This window comes from Struthio camelus, chromosome 5 (genome assembly GCF_040807025.1).
Source record: "Struthio camelus isolate bStrCam1 chromosome 5, bStrCam1.hap1, whole genome shotgun sequence".
NCBI classification, from domain to species: Eukaryota; Metazoa; Chordata; class Aves; order Struthioniformes; family Struthionidae; genus Struthio; species Struthio camelus.
The window spans coordinates 65,217,772-65,243,464 of record NC_090946.1 but is presented as its reverse complement, the minus strand read 5'-3'; the positions used below and the strand labels follow the sequence as shown (position 1 = coordinate 65,243,464).

Here is a 25,693-nt window from a genome sequence, read left to right as displayed (position 1 = left end):
TGATAGTAGCTAGACCTGTAGTATGAGAGTGTGATCACTTTTTCTCCCCACGTTTTCTTTTTAAGCCTATGGAAAAGTGTTCCTAGTAAGGAAAGTAAGTGGCCATGATGCTGGAAAGCTGTATGCCATGAAAGTACTGAAGAAAGCGACAATAGTTCAAAAAGCCAAAACAACTGAGCACACAAGGACGGAACGACAAGTATTGGAGCATATTAGGCAATCACCATTTTTGGTCACATTGCATTATGCCTTTCAAACGGATACAAAGCTTCATCTCATTTTAGGTGAGTGGTTTTCAGGATTCAAGTCTAATGTTAATACAGTTACCCCCCCCCCCCCCCCCAACACCTTTTATCTGCTTAATGTTTTATAGTTTTTTTTTTTTTTTTCATGTGGTCTTAAGTACTGTATATTTGAAGATTATGTAGGAGAGCATAGGAAGTAAAATACTGTTCATCTTCAACAGTGCTGTTTGTGTGGTTTTCCTGTTTGAACTTCAGTGCACTATTCTGAAACGGGGGCCGGGGGGGGGGGGGGAGAAGTTTTGATACAAAGAGCCACATCTGTTTCTGTAGTATTGGCAAGTGTGGCTGAAGGCTAATTAGGGACTTTCTTAGGGTATTCAACTCAGATATAACTTCTGTATGTGCATGTCTGTCTTGCGCTCTCTTCCCCACCATCCCCCTTTTTCAGGACAGTAACTTTTTAGGAAAAGAGGCTGAGGTTAAAGAGTTACATTCCTTTTTCTGTCATATTCCTCAGTATCACTGCCTATAAAGAGTCCTGGCTTTCTGGGGAAGGAGAAGGAGTCTTCCTGATAATGTGGAGCATGTACTTCAGGAACTGGAAGAGAGTATTTAAGCCAGCTCTGAACTTTACTACTTCAGCAATCATTTGCTGCCAAAGTCTTTGGTTATGAAGTCAATTGATCTTTGAGTATTGAGAGGCTTGCATCTTCTAATTTTTTTAGTTATTAGAAGGATATCCGAAATCCCATGCTTCCCTGTAGAAAGTAGAGTTGTTTGCTAGAGCCTGGTAGCACTCCAGATTTCTAGAGCAAAGTTACAACTGAGTCTTGGAATAATGTGGAATTTTTTATGCAAAGGAACAGTCTAGTCATAAAAGGAAATGGCCTTTCTTTCAATGAAACAAACTTGAGAGCAGAGTTCTGCGATACTGGCTGTAGAAGTTATTTACCAAGTTCAGTGAACATGTTCTTGAAATGGACTTTAACAAATACCTGTTTCTTTATGTGTTGTATATAACACCAACATTTCCAACTGGAAATGTTGGAAATATATTTCTAAATGGTTTTTTTGTCATCGTCATGTTTTTCTTTTGTGTTGTATGCTGTAAAGAATGGAAGTGTGGTTTCCGTGTGGGAATGTGTGTGGAAATAATCTCCACCAGTAAGTTTTGCCATCAAAATTCCCCTTGCAAAGGGGAAAACTTCTAATTGTCTGTAGTTGATTGTTTTTCATTTCACCTAATACCTGGTTTTGAATTGCCTTTTTTATGTCAGTCTGGCTCACTGCTCTTAAATATTTCATAAGGGTGCACAAATGCTGTGTTTGCAGATGATTTAGTCTATTCCTTTCCTTTCTTCTTCTCTTCCTGAGTAACTAAAAGACTGATTTTGAAAAACAATATGCGTTTTCTAATTTATGGATGTCTGAAGCTCCTTTTATGGTTTTGTTGCTGCTTTAAAAATTGGTCATGTTCTTCCATCAGTCCTCTGAGAAGGAAATTGAGTATTGTACGTTTATGAAATATTATTGAACAATAATGAAGTAAAAATATCTGATTCTAGAACATCTTAATATTTCAATAAGAAAATAAAGTCAGCAGAAAGTGAAATTACGGTTCTTTGTTCTACTTTTCAGACTACATAAATGGAGGAGAATTGTTTACTCACCTTTCACAAAGAGAGAGATTCTCAGAAAATGAGGTGCAGATTTACATTGGAGAAATTGTTTTGGCACTTGAACATCTACACAAGGTAAAGTAATTTTATCCTACTGCTGTTCTCCTGGAACTGTCATCTACATATTATACCATCAGTGGTGTTCTCGCATCATATAAGATTAGTGAGGAGGACTATTTTTTAGATTGCTTGAAATTCAAAGGTGATTTTTGTCTACCGGTGGGGTCTATTAGTTACATAACTGGAAATATCTCCCAGTGAAATGTCTATCCCTGTGTACCAGATTAAGGTTACAGGTTTGTATCTGCGGTGTGAAGATTATTATTATTGACAAATGATTGTTTTTTTACTTCTGTTAATTTTTAGCAAACTCTGTGAAGGGATTAAGTACACCAGTAGGATTAATTTGTAGTCAACCTGAAGAACAGTGTTTTGGTTCCACTCCTGTTCAGTTGTCCTTGTTTCAGTGCAGTTAAACAGCATATTTTTCAAATCTTCGCCCAACTGCTAGGATGAAAAGTGCTATAATTTTCAAAGATACTGAGCAAAGGCACATCACACTGACTTTATTAGATTTGTAAAATGTTACTACACCTGCGTGATAATGTCAGAAAACTTGTGTGCTTTGAAACATGTAATAGGAGGATACATTTTTAAGTCTTGATGAAAGCTGAATTTGGTTTTGCACTCAGAAGGTGGTATTCAGTCACTTCTGGTGTGAAGGATATAGTATGTCCTTCAAATCTGAAAACTGTAATGCATAACGTATTTTCTGAGACCCTACAAGTCACTCGGTTATTTGTTCAAAGATGCTTTCACATGATGGTCCCTTTTTTTTTAGGGGCAACTTTTTGATCCTGAAGGTCCTTTGGTTCTTTTACCTTAATAGTGGGAATTTTACTAGCTTAAAATTTAAATGCATTCAACAGTGTCTGATTGATGTGGTTACACTAATTTGGAAATACTACTTTTATATTCTATTTGCAGTTGGGAATTATATATCGGGATATAAAACTTGAGAATATTCTCCTTGATTCTGATGGCCATGTGGTGCTGACAGACTTTGGTCTGAGTAAGGAGTTTCTTAACGATGAGGTGAGTATTTGACTCTCCAGTAATTGTGGACAGAATCCAGCAAGACCACAGAACCGAATTCTGTCTTGTTGAAATCATATATGCATTTGAGAGGGGATAAAAATTGCCTTTTAGACTTTAACCTCGTAGAGCAAAGTCCACTAGTCTTTGTTTTTAAGTATTACAGCTGTCCTTTGTTTATTGGATTTTGAGCTTTCAGTTCATTGGTCTTTGGCCTACTGATGTTGTCAGATGCTTTTGCCTGTTCTAGTTTTTCCCTGAGGTACCTTCATATTCTCTCCTGCTGCCCTTTATGTGTGAAAGAAGAGATCCAAAAAAGTCTGAAAAGCCACTTATGTTGTCATTTTCAGATGCCTTTTTAAAATGCTTGACTGTGCTAATGCTTTACAGTGACTAGGCAAATGGTGTGCTATGACTCTTATTTGTGCTAATAATAATTATTGTATTATTATCTTGTCTTTTTCTCATGTCTTTGTGTCACTTTTGATAAGCTTAATTGCAAGCTTTTAGCATAAAAGCTTATCTCTTATTAAATATGGCATAGTACTATATAGCTGAAACATAGCGAACTGTTAAGGTTCATTGTTAATTATTTGTAAGGTACAGTTTTATATCTAACCATGCTTTTTAGATTTCAAAGAGCCAAAGAAAGTTGCACAGATTTTTACTTTTCAGAGAATTTAAAGCTAGCTATTTTTTGGCTTTTCCATTAGGTATCAAATTGAAATCTGGAACTGCAGATTTGAACGACTTTGTTACGAGCAGCAGAGGGGATTTCTAGAAACGGTTAACTGTAGTTTCCTCTAAAATACTCACGTTCCAAATGGAATCTGATAGAATTTGTGGGGCATCATTTTAAAGGAGATAGGAGATGTTACTTTCAGAAGCAAGGAAATAGTACAGATAGTGTCAGTATATTCCTTTTAAACTATAGAGTGAAACCAAGAGGAGGACCAACTGGAATAGCAAAGGTTCAGCAGCAGTTTGTCAGAGCAGTGCAAGAGAGGAAGCCGAAAGAAGTGCAAAGAGATGCAGTTTCAGCAGAAAAGAACAATAATACGAGTTGTGGCTAGGGCAGTAGGACCTGGTTAGAGTTGTGAGAAAAGCTGTACAGGGCATAAGAAGCAGAGTGCACTGAATTGTGTTATATTACTGTACCTATGGGAGGAAAAAGGAACTGTCTTACAGGCACTAGGCAAAGAGTTGAAGCAGAAATCTTCCATGTAATAAGAACATGTCACAATGAATCAGGACTTACTTTAGAGTCTCAAAACAGATGGCCTTAGGGAAAAAATGCTTCTTTCCCATCTTTGTTCACCTTTAGGAGGTCCCTTACAAGCAGCAAGAAAAAAGGAGGACTTGGATAAGCATCAGAGATGCCTGTCTTCTCTGCTTTTCCCACACGCTCTGAATCTGATCCTTTTCCTCCTCCTTCTCCAGTCATTTAAAATAAAGCCTTCTAGCTTCTTGATCGTTTAGTGTTGCTTCCTCTGACTCCTATCCGTTTTATTTTCAGCATATCTCAGAAATCTGTTCATTTACCCATATTTTCCCTTATTTTCTTCCACACTGCATATTTGTCTTCCCTGTCAAAAAAGCTAAACATTTCAAGTGTTTCTTCTAAGGAAAAAAAAAAATTACCATTTTAATGTTTGCTCTCAAAATCTGATAAATTATCTGCACTCTGTTACAATTTTCATATATACCATTATAATTAAGATACTGAACTTAAACATGATTAGGATGACCCAAATATACATAGAAATTGACATTTCATATTTTACTCTCGGTAAACAATTCATCTACTGGTAGAACATTGACAATTCACATTCCAAAAGACATTTATTAACTTACACTTCTGAACTGATGTACTTATTGAGAAGTAACAGTTGCCTATATAATTACATAGACTTTATATAGCTTTTGATGTATTTTCATGCTTGTTGGATAACACATGGAAATAAAATTGCACAGCTGTGTAAGATGGATAAGAAAAAGAGTATAGCATTTGCAATTTAACCAGAGCAATATGCTTTCTTTTCTTCCCTCTCCTTCACCCTTCTTCCCTGGCCAACCCTGCTTCTTGCACAATTTCTGTCATTGACAAGGTATGCTTATGCAAGTGGCATTTGTTCTAGTAACCTGCTGTTTGGATTATATTTTCTGAAACCAGATATTTTTAGGTTAAGAATAGTATATGCTTGTAATTGCTGATCACTTTTATATACTTAGAATTCTTATCAGAGAGAATTTCTTATCACATATCTATGAATTCCAAATGGTTTTGTAGTTAGGGATATTGGCTGGGAAACATAGCTCAGTGTTTTCATTATCTCTGCTGTAATCTGATGCTTGTTAAATATTTCCAGGTATCGAGGGCAGTCTAGAATCTACAAGAAGCTGTTTATAATAAAAAGAGCGAACTATTTAGAACAATAACAATAATGCATATTGGCTGTTCACTAACGTAGAGATTGGAAGCCGCTTTTTACCAAGCGCTGTTTGAGTAAAAGGAAGCAACTGCATGTGACTTCTAAGAAACAGAAACCTGTTGATTTCTACCATGCAGCTACTGAATCATGAATATGAAGTATACCAGAATGCACTGTATTCTTTTTGTTTTACAATGTTTACATGAAAGTGCTTAACAGGAGAATTACAAATCCAAATGCTTCTGTTCCAAGTGTTCTAAAACATAATTTTCTTAAAAACTGATCAAGTATTTTATATTACTGTTTCTCTAAAAATGGAAATTGTCTTGTACAATTGAAATAGTTCTTTTGCCTGTGTTTTATATCTTTAAAATGAAGTCTGTATGCTAATATTTGCATGCAGAAAGAAGAAATAGCCAGTCCTGAGTCACCTAGTTGAATAAAAATGTATTTATACACAGGATAGCCCAGTATCAGAGGATATTTAGGTGTGAAATACCTTCCAGTATTCAAACTATACTTAAAATAATATAATACGAAGGTGAACAATTTGACTAGCATAACCTTAGGGTGAGATTGGATGAAAGATTTAGACTGAAATGACACCTCTCATGACACCTCATGAGAGGGGGGGTGTATGTGTGTATTTTGGTTTGTTTTTGTTTAGTAATAATAGTAGCATTAAGTTTAGTAGAAATCACAGTCTTACCCCCAAGGTAAATTAAGTTCAGTCTTTCTGATTTTTACTTGCAACTGAATTGCAAGGAAACTTGGAAAAAAAGATTTTTACCTTATATGCTTTCATGCATCTCAATTGACTTCCTGTCTAATAGGGATGTAGAATGTCTTTGCAGATGGCGTCAAAATGAATTGTTCATCTCTTTAAAAAAAAAAAAAAAATTGTGATAGAACTAACAGACTTCATATTGAAATTTCTACAACACACTTTTGTTTGTTGCACTTTAGTATTGTTAATTTTTCAAGAATCTTGCATTCCATTTACCCTCAATGCCCTCCCTCTCCAAAATTTGTATTTTTACTATCTTATTTCATATGCATAATCAGAAGATGATTCTTCTGGATATATGGTTTAGGTATTTTTATACCTTTATCTCATTAAGTGGTCTACTTGTATGCTAATGGTTTTGTTTTGTTTTTTGTTAATATCGGTTTAACCTAGTCATCAGTTTTGGTCTTTGTTTTACTGTTTATTGTTAAAAATGCTACTACTTTTTTTTTTTTAAATCTTTTTTTTCTGATAGTGTGGAATATTTTCCTTTGGTTCTATAGGCACACTAATAAAAATAATACCTTTTCTAGACTACTGTAGATGATATCTTAAAGTCTTAAAATAAATAATCTGACCACACATTGAATTTTTGTAGTAGCAATCTACACTATCAGATCATGCATAACAATTAATGTTTTTTTCTTAGTTAAGCCCTGTAAAGTACATCCACTTTCAAAGCAGAGTGGAATGTTTGTTTTCTGGGTTGGTACAGATCTTAATTTTGGTACGCATTAACTTAATTTTCTTTTGCAGGTTTTGTGTTATGTAGGAAATACTGAGTGTTGTCGATCTTCAAACGGCAGCATACCTGAGAGCGCACAGAAAGACCATAAACACATTTGCAGTAACTAGTGTCAGAGTAGCTATTGAGAATGAGGGATGATTTAATTGTCTGAATTTTGCACTTCTAAGTCAGTTGCATGTCTGTGTGTTTCTGTGTATGATACTTTGAGTTAACAGTTCAGACACCTTATTATTTACCTATTTGAAAAGCTCTTAATCAGAGTTGCACATTTAGTTATAAATGTGAGATGCTCTTCATTTCACTGTTGAATTGCTGCTTGTTCTTAGTTTATTAGCTCATTGAGCCAACATTTATTTCTGGAAGGAAAATTGGTACGTGATTTTTTTAAAGGAAATTTCATAAAAGAAAATGATGAAAACATGGGGGTCTGCTCTGGATTTTGGAAGATGAAGTTGAGATTCGTACATGTTCCCTGAGCAGGTTAAATGTGATCAAAGTTGGAACACGTGGGCAATTGACTACCACCTGACTTTTATTTAGAACTGTATGGACTCTCACCTCACTTGGCGACCTAGTCGATTAGCTGTTCGTTTAATTCGGATAGTTATAAAGGGTCTTTTAAAATTAAAGTGAAAGTGTCTGATCACTTGAAATTTGATAATGATCTGAAAATTGAACGTTCCTTTTAAAGATAAGTTAGGATAATCTGTACTGCTGTGACTGTCTGCCTGTGTTTTGGTTAAAAGTGCAAGGTCCCTGCTTGAGCAGGGAGGTTGGACTAGATGATCTCCAGAGGTCCCTTCCAACCTAAACGATTCTGTGATTCTGTAAAATAATTGTTTAGTGGTGTAAATGGCACACAGTTACAAGCAATAAATTTGCACTTCTGCTAAGACAAAAAGTATGAAAAACTTAGCTGAACTACAAAGGTAGTCCACTGTAGTTAACATTGGTTACAGATTTGGACAATTATTCATTACTTCCCTTATTTTGAACAGGAAAATGAAACAATGTTTAGGAAGGATTTTTGGCCTTAATTAGTGTACTTCTGTTGATGTTTTGAGAGTGTTTTGAAATTGAATATTGAGAACATACCAAACATTCTAAAAGCACATGGCTGTAGTAGGACTCATTTAACTGGAGGACCAGATCAGATGATTTATGGTACCTTAGCCCCAGAGGTATCCCTTTTTCAAAGCTGATCACAAAGATCGCTGAGATTTTTCAGCATGGAACAGTAAAGCAGAAGACTAGGACATAAAATCTATTCTGTCCAGATTTGATGCCAAAATATCAAAGTACTATGAAGAATTCTTATTAGACAAATCATGATTTCTTATAATGACTACTCTAGGATACTTTTCCCTTACTGTAACATGCCACTTAAATCATAGTTTGAAGAAAAATACTCACCTATATACTGGTATCTTCTACCAGATCTTAGAATAGTGTATTGCTAGGCAACTTTGAAAAATTCTCTTTCTGTTTTCCGAGGGGGGGTGGGGAGAAAGGTAATCTTTTGAGAGCATGAGCCACCATCCTCAGTGATTTGTTTGTTTGTTTTCTAGTGAATTTTTCACCTCTTGAATTAGTGCAAATACTGAAAAGCTCAATGAGACTTGGGCGACCATATGTGGAAAAACTTGCGTGACCAGAGATTCGTGACAATATGAAAATGAATTTAGAACAAGATGGTTTACGTTTAGCAAAATCATCTGCTGCTGTTCTTCAATCTTACACATCTGGTGTTATCTGATATTATAAATGTTTATTTGGCATCTTCTATGCCTCTTTTTTCTTTTTTTTTTTTTCTTTACGCTCCTTTTCTTAAAATGAACTTTTTACTGACTTTGCAGTGGCAGCTGGTGGAATTCTTCCCAGAATCCTCTTTTATATACCTTATAATTTTGCCTCTATTTGAGGCAAAGGGTTTTTTCAGGTTTTGCTATCTACACCCTTCTCTCTTTTTGGTACTCTTACCCCAGTTTCTTCTCGAAAGGTGATGTTTTACAAAAAAAATCTTCCAGAGACTGGAATTTTGAGAAGAACCCAGGACAAAATGTTCATCTGGGATGCAAGTGGCATGTACTTGCATTCCTCCCACACAGTAATGTGCTGTTTCTGAATTTCTTTTGCCTGCCGAGGTGGGGTTTTTGTTTGTACTTTTTTGTTTTCTCTTAGCTGTTTTGTTTACAAATGCATCATCAGGAACTGATTTAAGAATTCCTTAACTGTTATTAATTTGCTTGATACTTCATCTCAGTGGTATCAAAGAATTACACTGCAGAAGCAGACACAGCCTTTATCTGACTCTGTGAGAGAGAGCTTCTTGAACCTCCGCTCCATGTCACATGAGGACTGCAGTGGGTTGCATGTCAGGGCCACAGGTGTAGAGAGCACACTTTTCGTAGCTATGCACTTAGTGCCTACACCTGTCTTGTTACCTGCATCTGATATGTTATGTTGAGCTGTTGCTCTCCCCTTTAAGTGCCTGTTCCCACAGCATTTGCTGGCAAGCAAATCTCAGGCTTGCTTGAAAAATTCAGTAGTCCAATTCCATGTCTCTTTTGGAAGCAAAGTCATTAATGTCTCTAGCTGTGTGACGCGATATGTAGTGTTGAACAAGATGCTTCTGATTTATCCACTATTTGAAGTAGGAACAGCCCACAAGATAGGATTTCAAAAATCTACTTCAGGTAACTTTAGAAAGCTCACAAAAAACTAAAAAAAAAAAAAAAAAAAAAAAAAAAGGGCAGGGTGGGGGAGGCCAGCCTGGCACTTATCTTGTTGGGAAAATTTTTCAATTTTCATTTTAAATCCTCATCATGAGAAATTTTCTGTAAATTTTCGTATGCCTTCCTAAATTGGTATTAGTAATTATTGTTCTTCTGGACTACTAAACTGGTGGTGCAGAACAATGCTACAGATCTAATTTTTGTGGAAATAATTTTTTTCCTGATTCATTTTTTATTTTTGAGATCAATAAAATCACTTTGAGATTTACCCTGTTTCTGCATGGAATCTAGGCCTTTCATTCTTTACTTGAGATTTTCCTCATCTATAAAAGCCAGCTCTACAGGTTGGTGTGTCTGTAGCACCTCTGCTATGTGGACTCTATGACGTTGCAAGTAAATTTCCGTTTAAAGCATGTTCTTTGATATATCTTCTCTTCCTGGTTTTCTCGTTACACTGATGAAGGGAACTCTAATGGCTCACGTAGTTAGTAGCTTACAGACAATTTACTGCTAGCGTGCTAAGAGATACTCTGTTGCTGAATGCTTCAACTTTTTTCAGCCTCATAATCTATTTCTAGAGGAACTGTGGTTCCAGTTTAGTTTGTCAGGGAGAAGCAAGAGGAGAGAGATGTTCCCTGGGATAGTGTGAGGGGGGAGCTAAGCGTGACAACAAGGCAGGCACAGGCCTAGTGCCCTTCCTGACCGTGGGCGCAATCCCACGGTCCCCAAACAAGAAGAGCAGAGCGAGTCCAGTGACAATAACCAGGCTCAGCCAATAGTCCAGTGGTTGCCAGACAAGCTCATAGTGATGAGGAGAGCCAAGTCAGGAAGTGAAGTCGGGGGATAAGGTAAACGAGATGCACAGCCAGGTATAGGCATGCCTGCAGTCCAGCAGGGACCAAAAGTGAGGGCCTGAACTTGAATGCAGCTCTCAAGTGAAGGTGGGGGAGGCTGTTGACTAGGTTTCCCCCAACTTTTTTCACAGGTTACTCAGCTGCACTATGTCAGAGCTGGCCTTGAACACAGGCAGATAGGTTTCCCTTACAAGTGGGGAAGGTAGCAAAGGTGCACTCGGGGCCTGGACACAGTTGTTGTAGGAAAGGTTTTACTGTTTATGCTTCTTCTGGTAGGACCCAAGTAATTATCTTTCAGAACTCCAGTTATATCCACTCACAGTCAAACAAAAATAGAAATGATAGTGATGTCATTCTTTGCATTATAGAAAGTCTACCTTTTTTTTTATTTCTGATTGACAATATTGCTGGACTACTGACAGAGCCTAGAGAGGGCTTAGAATTTCTCATTCTTCCTTTGTTGCCCAAAGCAGTAAGAACATTTTTAGAGGTATAAGCAGTCAAAGAAGGCAGTATTGCTCTTAACAAGTTTCCCTAGGTAAGGGTTCCATTCAGATGAAAAGCCACCATGGGGCTTCTGTAGTAGAGCACAAATACTGGCATCTGTTCATACCTGGAAGTGCTGTAGTATTTTAGGCATTGCAGGAGATTCTGAGAAATGGATTATATGTTGCTCTTGAAAGGACAAGAACAGCATTTCATTAATAACCAGTGAAACTTTCTAGATGGGCACTTAGTTAAGTCACAATCTCTTACTCTTGAATACAGTAGAATAATATATCTTTTCTAGCCTTTCCTATCTGAATTTTTGTGTTTTCCCAATTAATTGTAGTCTTCCTTCAGAGACCCCATGAAATAGTAGAATGATTTGATGCTTCTGTCAATTTCCAGAAAATCAATTTAATTAAATGCATAAAAGAGATTTTCATGTGTAGTGTTTAAAATGTTTTTGTTTCTTAAGTAAGAATTTGGTAAAACTATAAAATGGAGACAGAGGTCATTCAGAGGTCTTCAGCCTATTATGGCTGAAGCTATTCCTCTTACACTGATACTGATAAATACACACGCTAAGAGATTGACTGCCTTTAGCATGCTCTTTCGAGTGCTGCTACCGCTTGTTGCCATTTCTAGTTCTGAAATGGAGTCTGTTCTTCTGCCTCACCTTCTTGAGTGAGACCTTCTGTGGAAGCGTAACACTAAAGTTTCAGCTGGGACGATTTGTTGCTCTGGACGACTTTCGCTGCATGATGTGCTGATCCTATCACAGTGCTAGCAGGTATCAGTTATGAGTATTTATGCAAAAAGTGTTGGAACTTCTACAGATTTTATTTGAATTAGTGCCAGAAGCTGTTAAATACTCTTAAATACAAATTTAGGTACTCTGCATCTTTTGGGACAGAGTTGCTCTCCTAAGCAGTTTTTTACTGAAGTCTTAATGAGAAGCTACTATGGATGTTAGTTGCCAATACAATCTATTATAGGTCTTTAATCTGTGCAATTTATTTTATCTTTGAGCAGATTATCTTTATTCTTACTAGATTCTCTTGTAGTAACCGATGCAAAAGAAACAGCAAACAGCACTACACAAATATGACACCATCTGAGAAGTACTGAGTCATAGAAATTATTCTATGGGTGTGCTATTTAGAATTTGTATGAGGTGGTACTTAATCAGAATTTTCTAAGGTGCAGAGAGTATATTCATCATCTTACCACAAAAGGAAATAGTGATTTGAAGAACTAATATTCAGATATCCTTTACAAGGAGTTCTGGATTTGTCCAATATGACCTTGCAGTCTGTGACGTGTATCCCTCATGATTCAGAGCAGTGTTGCTGCTGAGATCAGAAATACCCAGAAAGGCCTAGTCTATTGGGAAAAATTTGCTGTGTCAAGTGCCCTTTCTTAGTAGTATAAAGGCGTATGAAGCCTTCTAGTATATAAACATTTTTGTATTCTTTTTTTACATCAGGGAAATATTTCCTGGCACAAAAGATGAAGTACCCTATGTTGCAGTCTTAGCCGAGGACAGGACCACTGCCTTTGAGTTAGTTTTGTGGATTTACCTAGGAAACATTAATGACTTCAGAAATGAGATTGTTGTCTGTTCCTCCTCGCAAGCTTATGTTGTCCAACAAACCAACCCCTTTGCCTAACTTGGGAGCCAAAAGCAAAGCATCCCTGTAGATCTTACTCTAAAGCATGGCTTAGAAACTGCAGTAGCTTCATTTAAGGTAAGCCAGAATTACAATACTGTGGTGTCAAAGCAATTTTAATATCTGGCATTTAATTCTATTCTATGTAATCCCTTCCCCACTTGACTACCTGTGCAGAGACATTTGTTGTTGTTTTATCTCACAAGAAATGACCACATGCCACACTGCTAGTAATAAAAGAGAAGTTACCCTGCATCAGAGGAGAGAATTTGGGTTGTAAATATTTATTTATAACAAAACGGAGATGATAGATCTTCATATGTTAGAATGCTTAGGGTCTTATTCACTAAATAAAATTCAGTGCGATGTCTTTATTGACAATAGACAATGTCTATACTGATCATAACTTCAGCAGTTCCCGAAGGCTGGTTTGAAGCTTTAAATCTTCTGGAGACTTGCTTTCTTGTTGTCATATATGTTACATGCACAGTGCTTCCGACTTATTGTAGGCAAGAAGCGTTTCCAGGAAACAGTTGAGGAGTTTTACTTATCCACAGCTCTGAGTATTTTGCAGAATTTAGTAGTAGCTCACATGATTTACAAGGTGTATGCATTCTCATGGTGTATAACCTATTACATGATTGATTAAAGAGAAACCTCAAGATATGGAGAGTTCTAGACAAGGCATGGTTTTCATCTCTTTGGGTATACTTGATCTCAGAGTTGGTATGGAGAAATTTGCTCCCCATGCAATGACAGAGGAATTGTGTAAGTAGAAATACCCTATCTGTTTTAGGTTTAAAAACCATATTGAAGCTTGCCGTGCAGTTCTAGAGTACCTCAAGCAACAATAAGCATTCCTTTTGTCTTGCTGGGTCATGAAGTTGTGAAAACTTCATAATGATGAAGTCAGATTAAGTGAATGAAGCAATTTCACTTACCAACTAACAAGTTGGAACAAGCCTAGGGATTCTGTAGGGATGTTGTTGAAACCAGTCAAAACATATATATCTACATATACATATATATACATACCCCCCCCACACACTATTCTTTCACTCCCTTTAACAAGAAAGTGACAATAACCAGTAAGTAATTCTTCTTTTGATTGCAGAATTTTCCCAATGCATTCATGAAGAGTCAGTTCTGAGAGTAGCCTGGAGTGCCTTCAGGGAGCTTGTCTGTGTGTCTTTTTTGGTTTCATTCCATTCCACCTTCCTGATCTATATAACTAGGCGTTTCTCAGTTAGAGTTCAGTTACAGGATTGTTACAAAGAACGCTTTATTGCACACAAAATGCCTGCTTTTCTCTTAAAAACAGGTGGCTTATTTTGTGAAATTTCAGTTAGTTGTTATGCTTTTTGAATCAGCAGTGGAAGTTGACTTTCCCCTTCCCCTTCATTATTTTTGGTAGAAAGACTTGGGATTTGTTTTCGTTTTCAGTATTTTGGTTATACATAAATAATACTGTGAACAATCCATGTAAAATTTCGTCAAAGATATAGCTTTAAGGTATTATCTAGTATCACCCAAAGTGTAACTTTTTGTGCCAAATTATGGGGAAATAGGCATAAAATATAACCCAAGTTTCATGCTTTACTCGCAAATACATTGGTGAGGGCCATGTGCACAAAAGTCTGATGGCTTGACTGAGACCAATTAGTCATTTGAAAAAAGAAAAACTTACTTGGTGGAGATACAGTCTTAAATTTTATTGTATAACTGAAAGGAATTGTTTGACAGATGAAATATTTGTCGTCATAGGCAACATTTCTACCCTGGAGGTTGTCTTTCTGTTCTTTGGACTAACTATTGTCAGGACGTGATTTTTTTTTTCTTTCCTTTTTTTTTTTTTAAATAAGGAATACAGTAAAAAAAAAAAAAAAAGTAGTTCTTTACCTATCTAGATCATGGAATATTTGATATAAATGCAGAACACGAGTAAATGGAAGTCCAAGACAATTTAATAGTAGAGCAATGCCTTTTGCTTACCATTGTGTAGTTTCCAGTTCTGAAATTTTTACACTACAAACTATGTGCTCTTAAGGTTTGCCCAGGTCTTTACCCAGACCTTCAGTACATAATTCTCTAAGGATTGACTATATCCTAACACAGCTTTCATTATCAAGGAATAGCTATTAGAGAAGCCCGATACACATGGTATTAAAAAGCAGTTGGAGAAGAATAACTTTGTTTTAAAAACGTTGTTGCAATATTCATTTAAGGAGACAAGTTTCAGGATTTTGATGAATGTGATATATCAGAATATCACATTCAGAATATATCAGATCTGGTGCTCAGGGCAGTAGTCCTACTTCATTAAGAACATAGTTTTTGTGCATTAAATAGTTGGAGAACAGAAGCCATCTGTTTTTTTTCAAAGGTGACCTTTCATTTAGTTGGGGAAGTGGATCCTAATTTGTGAATGCTTAAAAGAATAGCTTCAGTGAAAACTTGGGAATAATCCTTTGGCTAAAACGTGTTTCCACAAAGACTGTTGTGAATACATTAAGCCATGGGATTGTAGGACCCAAGTGCTAGTTGGAGCAGTGACGTATGTCTTTGAATATAATTCATCAGGCTGAAGAAATACTTAAAAAGGGATATATTTAAACGTTAAATAACACTTTCACAGATGATAGAATAACAGTATTAAGCCACTTAAGTGATTTCCTTGACCCTGCGTGCACTTTGGAGATAAAATCACAGGGGCTCAAGCTCAGCTATTTTTTCCAAAGCAGTATTTGTATGGCAAATAGGTGTTCTCCTTATGCTCAGTGCACATATACAAAGCAATGTACTTGAGATATCCCTCAGTTCTCTCAGCCACATACTCTGGATAGAATATTTGATTATGCTTTGCAGGGAGTTGTTTTGGTTTTTTTTAAACCTCTGTTAGTACTGTTACAAGCTTTATCTAGACTTATCCTTTCCAGCGTTCACACCTCTTTGGTCATCTGTCAGGGTTTTGTTTGGGTGCTTCCCTTTGCGTGTTTGCGTGTTCCCAAGGTCTCTGAAACCTAATCTTGTTCTTAAGGCTTCTGTTTGTTTTGCCTTCTGTTCCTGTTTACATATGGTTAAATAGCATAACCCTGTCTGCTCAGTCTGTCCTTCATACAACAGGCCTGTTGTGGCAATGGATGGGAGTGTGTTGTGCCTAATGTTCATCTAGATTGTATGCTTCTCTTGATGCAACTTCTATAAATTGTTCTGGCTACCTATGAAAGTCCTTTTTTTTTCTTTAGTACCCAGCACCAACACTGATGTCGCTGTTGTCTTGGGAAGTACTCAACACATCAGCCCTTGCCTGCTTGGGCCCGGACCTTTCAGTGTGGGCAGTCTTCTTTTCGATGAGGTTCTCTACTCACTCAAGGAGTTATAATGCTGTATGACAGCATAGCATCCCTTGGGATTTTGTCCTTAGCTCTTAAAAAAAAACCTTTTTATTTACCATTCTTGTTATTTGACCCTGACATTCAGCCAGTTGTCTACCTATGCCATCTATCTGGAGCTCTCTTCAGCTGAGAATTAAAACATAAATTGTTTATCAGACATAGATTTTTAGGTGCGTGTAATGAAATAATGCAGGTCTTCACCCCCAGGTTTTTTGAAATGCCTGCCTTCAGTCTAACATTGGTGCCTTTTCTTTGCCCTTTTCCCGTGCCCTTGTGGCTATTTTTCTGTTCAGCTTAGCTTTGTTACTATTTGTGGCAGGAAAAGATGAAGTGTTCAGTTCAGCACTCTTCAGCCATTGATCCCTTTTTGTGTTAATGTTAGATTTGGAGCCTACAGAACTTCATGAAAGTGGTTTTACAGTAGATGTTTTCTTCCACTGAAGGAATTCTGGGCTTAAAATAGAATGTTTCCATTCACAAGTGGAAATAAAAGTATTGTGTTATCAGGGGATTCATTCATTTTCTTAATGCTAATGAGGTAACCAGACTTGTCCCATGTTTCAGAATACGGACAAGGATTCATTTTTCCCTCAGGGAGAGAGCCTTAGGCCTTCAGGCTGCTTGATTAAACTCCCTGGCTAACTAAAAAGACACATTAGTTGTATTAGAACATTGAATCACAGACATTTTCAGTGCATCTGGGCTGTGTGAGCTTTTTTTTTGGCATTGTCAGTTAACACTTTTTTCCAGCACAGTAGTTGCTTAAATCGTGCAAAATAGAGTAGCCCTTTATCCAAATTCTTGGCTGTCAGAAGGCAGTTCGTCTCAGGGACGAGTGCGGTATGTTTTTTGGTTTTTTTTTTTTTTGTTTTTTTTGTTTTTAAGGAACGTGTTGTCCCCATTTGATTCCTTGATTCTCCTGAAGTCTCATCTAATTTGTGTGGTTAACTTTGGAACTACAATTCTTGTTCCACATATCTAATTATAACCTGTTGAACAGTTACAGAACTAATAACTGTTAGAGCTACCATTACACATGCTGCCAAACTAAGTTTGCATTACTGTAAAGTAGGATGTGTTCTCAAAGGACCCATCTTCTCATTGCACTAGGAACTGTTTGCCTGTCGGTTAGGCTCTTCCAGTAGTTGTGGTGAATTTACTTAGTCTCTGTAGAGAAATGCCGTTTCTTCCTGCTCTTTAGCCAATGTTATCATGTATTTTTTTTTTGCAGGGAGCTCATTAGCGAACTCTGAAGGCATAAGTCCTCTCTTTGAGGAGAAGGGTTTACACATCTGTTTTCTGGAACTTTAGACAGTTTAGGATGCCTACCTGCCTTTCCTTGGTTACGAGGTGGGGCCGCTGTATAAAGTGATGATACGCAAGATCAGCAAGGGCATGATGGTGCAAGATCTCCTTTCTTCTATTAGCACTTGGTTGAATTCTGGAGCCAGTTTTTTTGATTGCTAAAGCTAATATAGTCTGTGGTCTCCCTGCCAAGGTCTGTGAACATACAGCTTTACAAGGAAGACACGTTGTTTTGCATTTTCTGCCTCTGGTGAATCAGCTATCTTCCAACACAAATCGTAATTTGTTGCACCTCTGTCTTGGTTAGTGGCAAAGAGCCCTAATTCTCTATTCTGAAGCTGCTCAGTGGCTAGCTGCTGTCAATGTTTCCTAATTGAAAAGACTAGTATGTCCCCACCTGCAGGAAGGAAAAGGAGAATGGGATGCTGAAATAGGTATTCTGGAGAAAAGGCTACAGGGATCGTATAGACATGATGTTAAGAATGGCCTAGCAAATGAAAGCAGTTAGATTCCATCAGATCGGAGCGTCCTAGTGAAATGATTGCAGGGAGCTCAGAGAACTGTGCTCTATGCTTTTTTTTATCTCACCTTCTGTGACATGGGAAAAGTTTGAGGTCTACCCCGTGTGCAGTACTAAAGCATTTAAAGGAGACAGTCTGATAATGCATATAGGCACATCCACAGTGTCAGTGTACAGCTCATCTCAAAGGGTAAGAGTTAAGATTGTATAACATCTTTTTAATGTGTTAGGGGATGGTTCAACAAAGTGAACTGTCTGGCTATCCATGTACCATGAATAGCTATGTCTGGTTATTCAGTGGTGGGCTACTCAGCGCTCAGGTGCTCTTATTGAAATTCACTTTGTATCAGTGGATTCACTAAAAGTTATTTCATTCTTAGGCAGCTAAACTGTTCCAAAAAGCCACTTTGTATTCCTCTACTAAATGGTATAATGTTGCTGCATAGGCATTCAGGAATGATGTTGAGCTTGGTAAAGGGAAAAAACAAAATAAAACAAAGAAAGCTGTTGCTTTCTAGAAGACTGAAGGCTGCCTCCAGGTTATCTGTAAACGTGGAAGCGCTGCTGACGGGAAACAAGTGTGACAGGCTTTCAAAGACAGGTCAAATTCATGTTTATTGGAGACGGATTAGCCACATTCCTACTTGCTTCCTTTACTGTATAACTGTTTAGGGGTCTGCAACTCAAACAAGGGAATTAGTGTTTAAGTTACGCTTCCTGAGTGAGGAATAAAATGTGTATTCTGCCTTATGGGAAAAGTCCTTAAGCTCAAGAATATTTGCAAAATATGCATGTTTAGTATGAATTTGTATGTAGATAATCTGACTTCAGTTGTAGTTTAGTAACTTCCTTTCTTGCTTTACTTCTCATAACATGGAAGTGCTAATAACGTGGGTTCTGGAATTCAGATTCATGTTATAAAGTTACATGGTCCCTGTAAATTTGTGGGACCAAAATCAAGATGATGCAAAATGGGTTTTGGTTGTGCTTGTTTTTAATTGTTTTTTGGACTGCATATTTCATCTGTGAGAGAAATGAGGTTTCACATATGAATGATGAAGTACAACTTACAGTGACTTTTATAAGCTACTATAAGATGTCCCCACTACGGAAAAGAAATAGTACTGTTGGAGTAACACTCTTTAAAATAGTTTTAAAACTGCACGTAGCATGTACTAATAAAAACGATTCATGACTCCCTGGAAAAGGCATATATGACAGTAAGTTTACTTAAATGCTCCTAGTGAAACTTAGTACTATAAAAATCATGTTCTGTAAGTAACAGCTAGATGTAATTGAGGTAGTCTGTGATTTAACCAAACAGCGTAACTGGAGGTGTATCTAATAAGTATCCAGGCTCCATGACTCTGGCTGTCTGAGGTCAGTGCTTTCTACATAGCATCTTAGGAAAGCAAATCTGTGTTGATTTTTATAAGGCTTGGAGGGCTTTGCTTTCAGGCAGTTATCTTTTCTAACGTTCTGGGGAGTGCCGGACTCTTGAGCTGTTTTTCTGTGGTTAAATAAGAAGCGTAGTTGGTATCAGCTCCCTGCAACAGTTCTAAGCTGGCGCCAGCAGGGCTTCTGGAATATAAAAGCTCGCATCTGTAACAGCACATCAGTATTAATTATGAAGACAATGCTCAGTGGGTCCCCTTTTTTTCTTACCTGATGCCGTGTTCCAGTTCTACTAAATTTCGTGCTTAGAACACTGCTTGTGATAATCGTCTGCTTTCCTCTTCTTGGCTCTATTCAGCCTTGAATTTCAGCACTAGACTGCTTTTAAGCAGAAAAAAGAAGCAAGAGCTAAAGGATGCAAGTATTTACTGGCCATGGCGTAGAAGTTGGAATTTTCATAAACCTCATTACAAATGTATCCCAAAGTGTTTTGTATATATAAATATCTGTTTATGACTTACAGTAACTTAATAAGTCTCTTCTATTGAAATTTAATTAAAAGAAATGATTTAATATGATACAATTTTTTTTTTACTTTAAAATTGTTGTTAGATTTTTAAGCATTGTATTTTGCAAGGGAAGAAAGAATACTTCAGGTATTAATTTTAGAAAGAAAGATAATTTCCAAAAGTTGTTTCAGAACTTACATCTTTCATATTAAAAACTACTTTGGTAGAAGAAGAATTATTAAATTACTATTATTTTTAATCTTCTAGAGAAATTTAAAAAGTTAATATAATTTAAAACTAGAACCACTAGTCTCAACTAGTAAGAATGTATAATATATAACTGTTCCTCAAACAAACTACTAATAATGAACTTGCATGTTTGAAATGTTTTTAGTGGGCCTTGCTACTCACCAACAAAAGATATTTTCTAGTGATAGGTACCTGAGATCATAAGGGTTCTGCTGTACCACTGTATATTTCCATATACAACTCCCCAATCTGTTTTTTGCCACCAGAGTATTTTGGAGCCTAATTTTATTACACAGTGTGGAGACAAAAATGCATAATTTTGAAGATAATCTACAGAGTTTGTAGCTAACTGACAGTTTTCATCCATTGCTGTTGATACGTCAACATTATAAATTGTTTTCATAAATCTCATCTTGGCTGCATTGTCTCTATTCTTTGGACAGGTAGCAAATGGGGGGGGAGTTTTGCTTTATATTTTTCACTTCCCTGCCTTTCTCCCCTTCCCCCCCCCGCCCCAGCTGAAGCAAGAACAATCGGGGAGATACGTTAATAATTTTAGAGTGGCTAATGCCAGGATGGAGGGCTAGGTACTTCTGAGGAGTTTTTTGTTTTTAGTTTTGGTTTACTTTTTATCAAATTAATTCTCTCTTTTGGAGAAGATAGTGAAAGAGGACCAGTAGCTGTGTCAAAAGATAGTGGAATCACAAAGAAAAAAGCTTATTATGTTATGTTTTTGTTTCAGAACTTAATATTTCAAGTGAATATTTGAACAAATTAAAGCCTAAACTATTTTAAACTCAGAATTCTACCAAAAATCCCCACCCAGTCACAGTATATGTATTTTAATAAATACAGTTTAATAATATGCTGTTGGACTGTTTAATTTTTACACCCCAGGGCAGCACTGAGCGCTATTTCTAATTTTAGAAGCTTCCTCTCACTAGTGTAGTACTTTCTCTTATATAGCAGCTATTTTAAACTCCAAATCTGAATCTACGAATGTAAAACCTGACTTTTGAAATATCTGCTTTTTTGAACACTCTTCTTTAAAGGACCTGTCAGGATCTCTCCCCAAAATGCTAGAAGCTTGAAGGATAAGGGAGGAACAATGTTGCATGGCCCAAACACATGTGCTTTCGTCATTAGCAAGGTACAGCATGACCTCATGTTGACCTCAAAGGTAAATCGCTAACAGGGAACAGTTGTACATGCCTGTGAAAACAGCTTAGTCTTGAACATAATCAAAACAATAACTTCAGTGTGTAGAATAAAATTAAATTTACAACTCTGTCTGTCTGCCTGCCTGCCTTTCTCTTTCTCTCTCTGTCTCTCTCCAAGTCTCTTCTTGAGGGAATGTTGTGTTTTTTATATATGTGTATGTTGCGAAAGGAGATTACTTTTCTAGAGGTCATAATAAATCCCTAAGTATGGGGAACCCGAAGGATCTTGTATCCAATTTAGCCAAATTATAAAAGCATATAATTGACTGCTCTTTTTAACCTAAAGGTTTCCTTTATTATCTAGAGAATTGATATTGCAGCCTTCAGAATGTGTGTCTTTATTACCTTGGGGAGTATTGTGCATTTCTGAAATGTACAGTTCATTTAGACTTATGGGAATGTTTTTAAATATCAATACATTAACTTTTGTGTGCTTACGTTAGACTGCCACACAAACATATATTTTATTTTTTGCATAGAAGATTGTAAACGTTCTATAGTGTTTTGTGATACATCTCTACATATGATGGAATATGATTTAGCTAGCAGTTCTGAGCTATTTGGAGAAGAATTGCTGCCAGCATCTTGGAACTGTTAGCCATGTTTGTCCCATATGAGTTGTGTAATATTATTGTTTGATATAAACTTGTATTTTTTTTTTAATAGAATGAGAGAGCATATTCTTTCTGTGGAACAATAGAATACATGGCTCCAGATATTGTAAAAGGAGGCGATTCAGGACACGATAAGGTATGTTCTATGCCAATCTTCTCAGTTACTAAAAAGAGCTTAGTGCTTTAGGCAGCACTGTTCAGTTGGAGTGTTTCTTTTTTTTTGTAAACTGTGATGATATATTATTTAAACAAGCTTTATTTCAGGTTGTCATAACATAGATTTTCACCTATATTTTAAAAACATGGATATGATGTATTTTTAGTGTAAATCTAAGTTTTAGTGTGACCTAAGTAAAGGCATATTTATAAAGCTAAATAGGTTCATTTGTGTTCTATTAAGATCTTGTTCTAAATATGTTTGCACTTTAGCAGAGGAACAGAAAAAAATTAACTGACACATTCTCTTATTTTCTTATTTTCTCTTATATTCTCTTCTCTAATTCAGCAGAGTAGAAACACAACTATTTCATAGATAGCTAATGTTCTGATACACTTTGTAAATTGTACAACATGTTAAACAACTGTCTTTTTCTTTCTTGAAGTTTGGAGTGGGTTATAAATGTAGCTTTGTGAAACATTCTCCACTTGCCAGAAATCAATTTCATTTAGCTTGAGATTCAAGTTTTATTATGCAACATATAATAAAATGTGTCAGTAATTGATGGCTGGTACAACATTTTTTCAGTAAGGCAAAGATCAGGAAGATCGTTAGTCACAGATGACAGCTGAAACAAGAAACCCCTCCTCCACTGTAGGAATTCTACAACATCCCTAGATAACTTCTGACAGCTTACTACTCTTAAGTTTTCCTGAATATTTAATCTTCGGGGAGGTTTTGCTGTAGATTAGGCTGATTTGACTTGATTTTTCTCTTGGTGGTCATAGAATGTAGCTGACCACAACTTCTCTTATAACAGCCTTTTAAAGTGTTGGAAAATGTTATGTCTCCCTCCGTCTCCTCTTCCCTATACTAATTGGACTTGCACTTTCCCTTAGAGATGCTTTCTTCTTATTCTCCATTCATTCTTCTTCTCTTTTGGTCTCTGAGTTTGCCTGTATATTTCTTTAAGTTGGCAGTACTATAATGGGTACAGTATTTCATCTAAGTGCTGGCAGTTTGGAATGCAGCAGAATGATTGCCTCCATGATTCTTGTATTAAATACAAAATAGTATATGCTTTATCTTCTTATTTAGTTATTGTCTCACAGCTAATTTGTATTCTACTATATCCTCTGCATCTTTTTTTACAGTGCGGATTGTCTAATCATTATAAATGGAATTTTACATTTCTGCATTTGAGCTCTTTCCTGCATTGTGTTTCTTGTTACTTTCCTCTTGCCAATTTGAGAGCATTTTTCCAGTGTGTCGGTTGCTTTAAATTCTGATTCTATCTTCTGAAGTGATTACAAATTTAGTATCATTCCTTCTTTTTAAGGGAAATCCCCGTTCTCTTAGCTTCCATCAATTTTAGTCAATATTTTCATCAAGACAGAGCCCTATGCTATGCTATAAGAAATAGTGCCGTGGTTTGACAGCAGATGATAGACAACTGCTAAATAAGGATGACTTTTCTGTTACCTGTGTTCCCACGTGATGATGGCTGTTTTTGCCTCTCACTTCCTTGGCTCACTGTTGGTAATGTCATGTGGCACAGTGCTACAAGATTGTTAGCATATTTCTTGCTTACTGCATATTCAGCAGCCCCATGATCTTATTTAAAAAAAAAAAAAAAAGAAATGAGTTTGCCTTGTTCTGTTTTTGATTACTCAGTGTTTTTGCTTTGTAAGTTCTCTTGTAGATAGTTGCAAATTGATAGTCAAACTTACTCCTGTATTATATAAAATAAAAGATTTGAATGATTTCTGATTATGCAGATACTTTTCTTTTTTTTTTTAAAAGCAGATAGATACCAAGAAAAAATTCTTCTGGGATCTTCCCTGATCATTGCATGTTTGCAGATATAATCACTAACAATACACAGACCTCTTTGGCTAGTTCTTTTAGACGCTCTTGACTGAAGACACCAAACATAGGATTTTTGTGTATCTTAAAAAACCTAAAAATAAGGATAAATTTACATTGTTTCATTAATTATCTTCCTGTATTATATTAATTCTGTCAACACAAGCAGACCAGAACTTAGGTTTCATGCATTTGCAAGTTTCATGAAAGGAAAACTGTGAAGTTTAAACATCTGTAGCTAAAATTAATTTTATTTAAATAAAGTTGAAACTAAACTGCTTTCATTATTATTCATAGTAGCGTTTTTGCTGATGGAAGGGAGAAATACTTATGAATGAAGAGCAGGTATTTTAAATTATTTTTATAATTAAAAATATGTTTCAGAGGCAGCAGGGTATATGAGTGCAGCGATCATTTGAATTTACCTCAAAATTTTTTTTTTCTTAGAAAACCTCTACTTTCTTCCCCCAAATAACTACCTATTCTTGAATCCATATAGCCTGCTCCATGTATTGGAATAGTCAGACAAAATCAGAAACACTATAGCCAAGGAAGGTATTATAGCCAAGGAAGGCATTTTTTTAAAGTGTTGATATTAATTTAAAAAAAAAAAGGCTTCGAGATATCAGAATTATGGATAATGGGTAACGTATGTGTGAGTAATGTATAATAGCAACTAGAATATTGGAAGTCAAAGATCACATGTAGTGCCATGGGATATAGGAGGAAATTGCATGAAGTTTTTCAGTGCCCTGATTGACCTATAGTCTTCCAGTGTGCTTTTCAAAAGTTCTTAAATTTCATTTTCACACTCCCAGAATGTCAGGTCCCACTCCTTTTTAGGAAGCCTTAGGTGTCTCTTCTTTGGAGTCTGTTTTAGAATTCTCATACCTTCACAGCTATGAATGAATTTTGGGGAAAAAATAAATGGAACTTTAGTAGCCAGTAAAAACAGCATTCGGTTTAAGAAATGAGTTTAAGAAGCCAAACAGAGAGGTTTCAAAGTCAAATTAATTTAGCATAGAATATACATACTTACCTCCAATCAGTACCGCAATCCTTTAAGCTTTACTGTATCTGTCCTTCTGGTGATAGGTAGGCCCCTCTTCTTCTTGCTAGCTATTTACTAGCTGCGTTGTTTTGTTCTTCCTTTTATTAACAAAATTATTTTGCTGTATCATAACATACATAATTATTTGTCCTATAGGCTGTTGATTGGTGGAGTGTTGGTGTTCTCATGTATGAATTATTAACTGGAGCATCACCATTTACAGTTGATGGAGAGAAAAATTCCCAAGCAGAGATTTCTAGGTAAGAGTCAAAACAGTGTGTGTGTGTGTGCGCGCGTACACGCACGCTCACGCACAAAATGATGCCAGTGCCATAATACGTATTTTGGGGGAGTTCAAATCTAAAATTTAGGAAGCAAGTGCTACTAGGGTAATGTTTTTGGTATTCCTGTTCTGTTTAACAGAGTGACAGCTGGAAGCAGACAGGTTTTATTAAAATGTTAGCAGATTATTGAAATAACAGAACTGCCCTTTGTGGAAGACCTGTTTGATTTAAGTTGTGGTGGAGCCACGGCTTTTTAGGTAATACTCAGCCCTGTTGTACGTATGTTTCGCATTGAAAAGAAAGTCAAACTAAATATGAAATTACATGCAAACAAAATAATCAAATTCAAAAATCTTGATACGTAATTAATCATGTATTTAGCTGAGGAGATTTTTGT

General features: G+C 36.4%; 1 protein-coding gene across 4 annotated transcripts in view; it reads left to right on the top strand.

Moving 5' to 3' along the window:
* Positions 1-25,693, top strand: part of RPS6KA5 (ribosomal protein S6 kinase A5) — an 85,871-nt gene that overhangs the window by 24,233 nt on the left and 35,945 nt on the right. For all 4 annotated transcript variants that reach the window (XM_068946804.1, XM_068946806.1, XM_068946805.1 and 1 more), the window contains 5 exons: positions 66-284; positions 1,884-1,999; positions 2,912-3,019; positions 21,991-22,074; positions 25,169-25,272. In XM_068946804.1, coding sequence (XP_068802905.1) covers positions 66-284; positions 1,884-1,999; positions 2,912-3,019; positions 21,991-22,074; positions 25,169-25,272 — 631 coding nt within the window. The remainder of the gene's footprint in view (positions 1-65; positions 285-1,883; positions 2,000-2,911; positions 3,020-21,990; positions 22,075-25,168; positions 25,273-25,693) is intronic.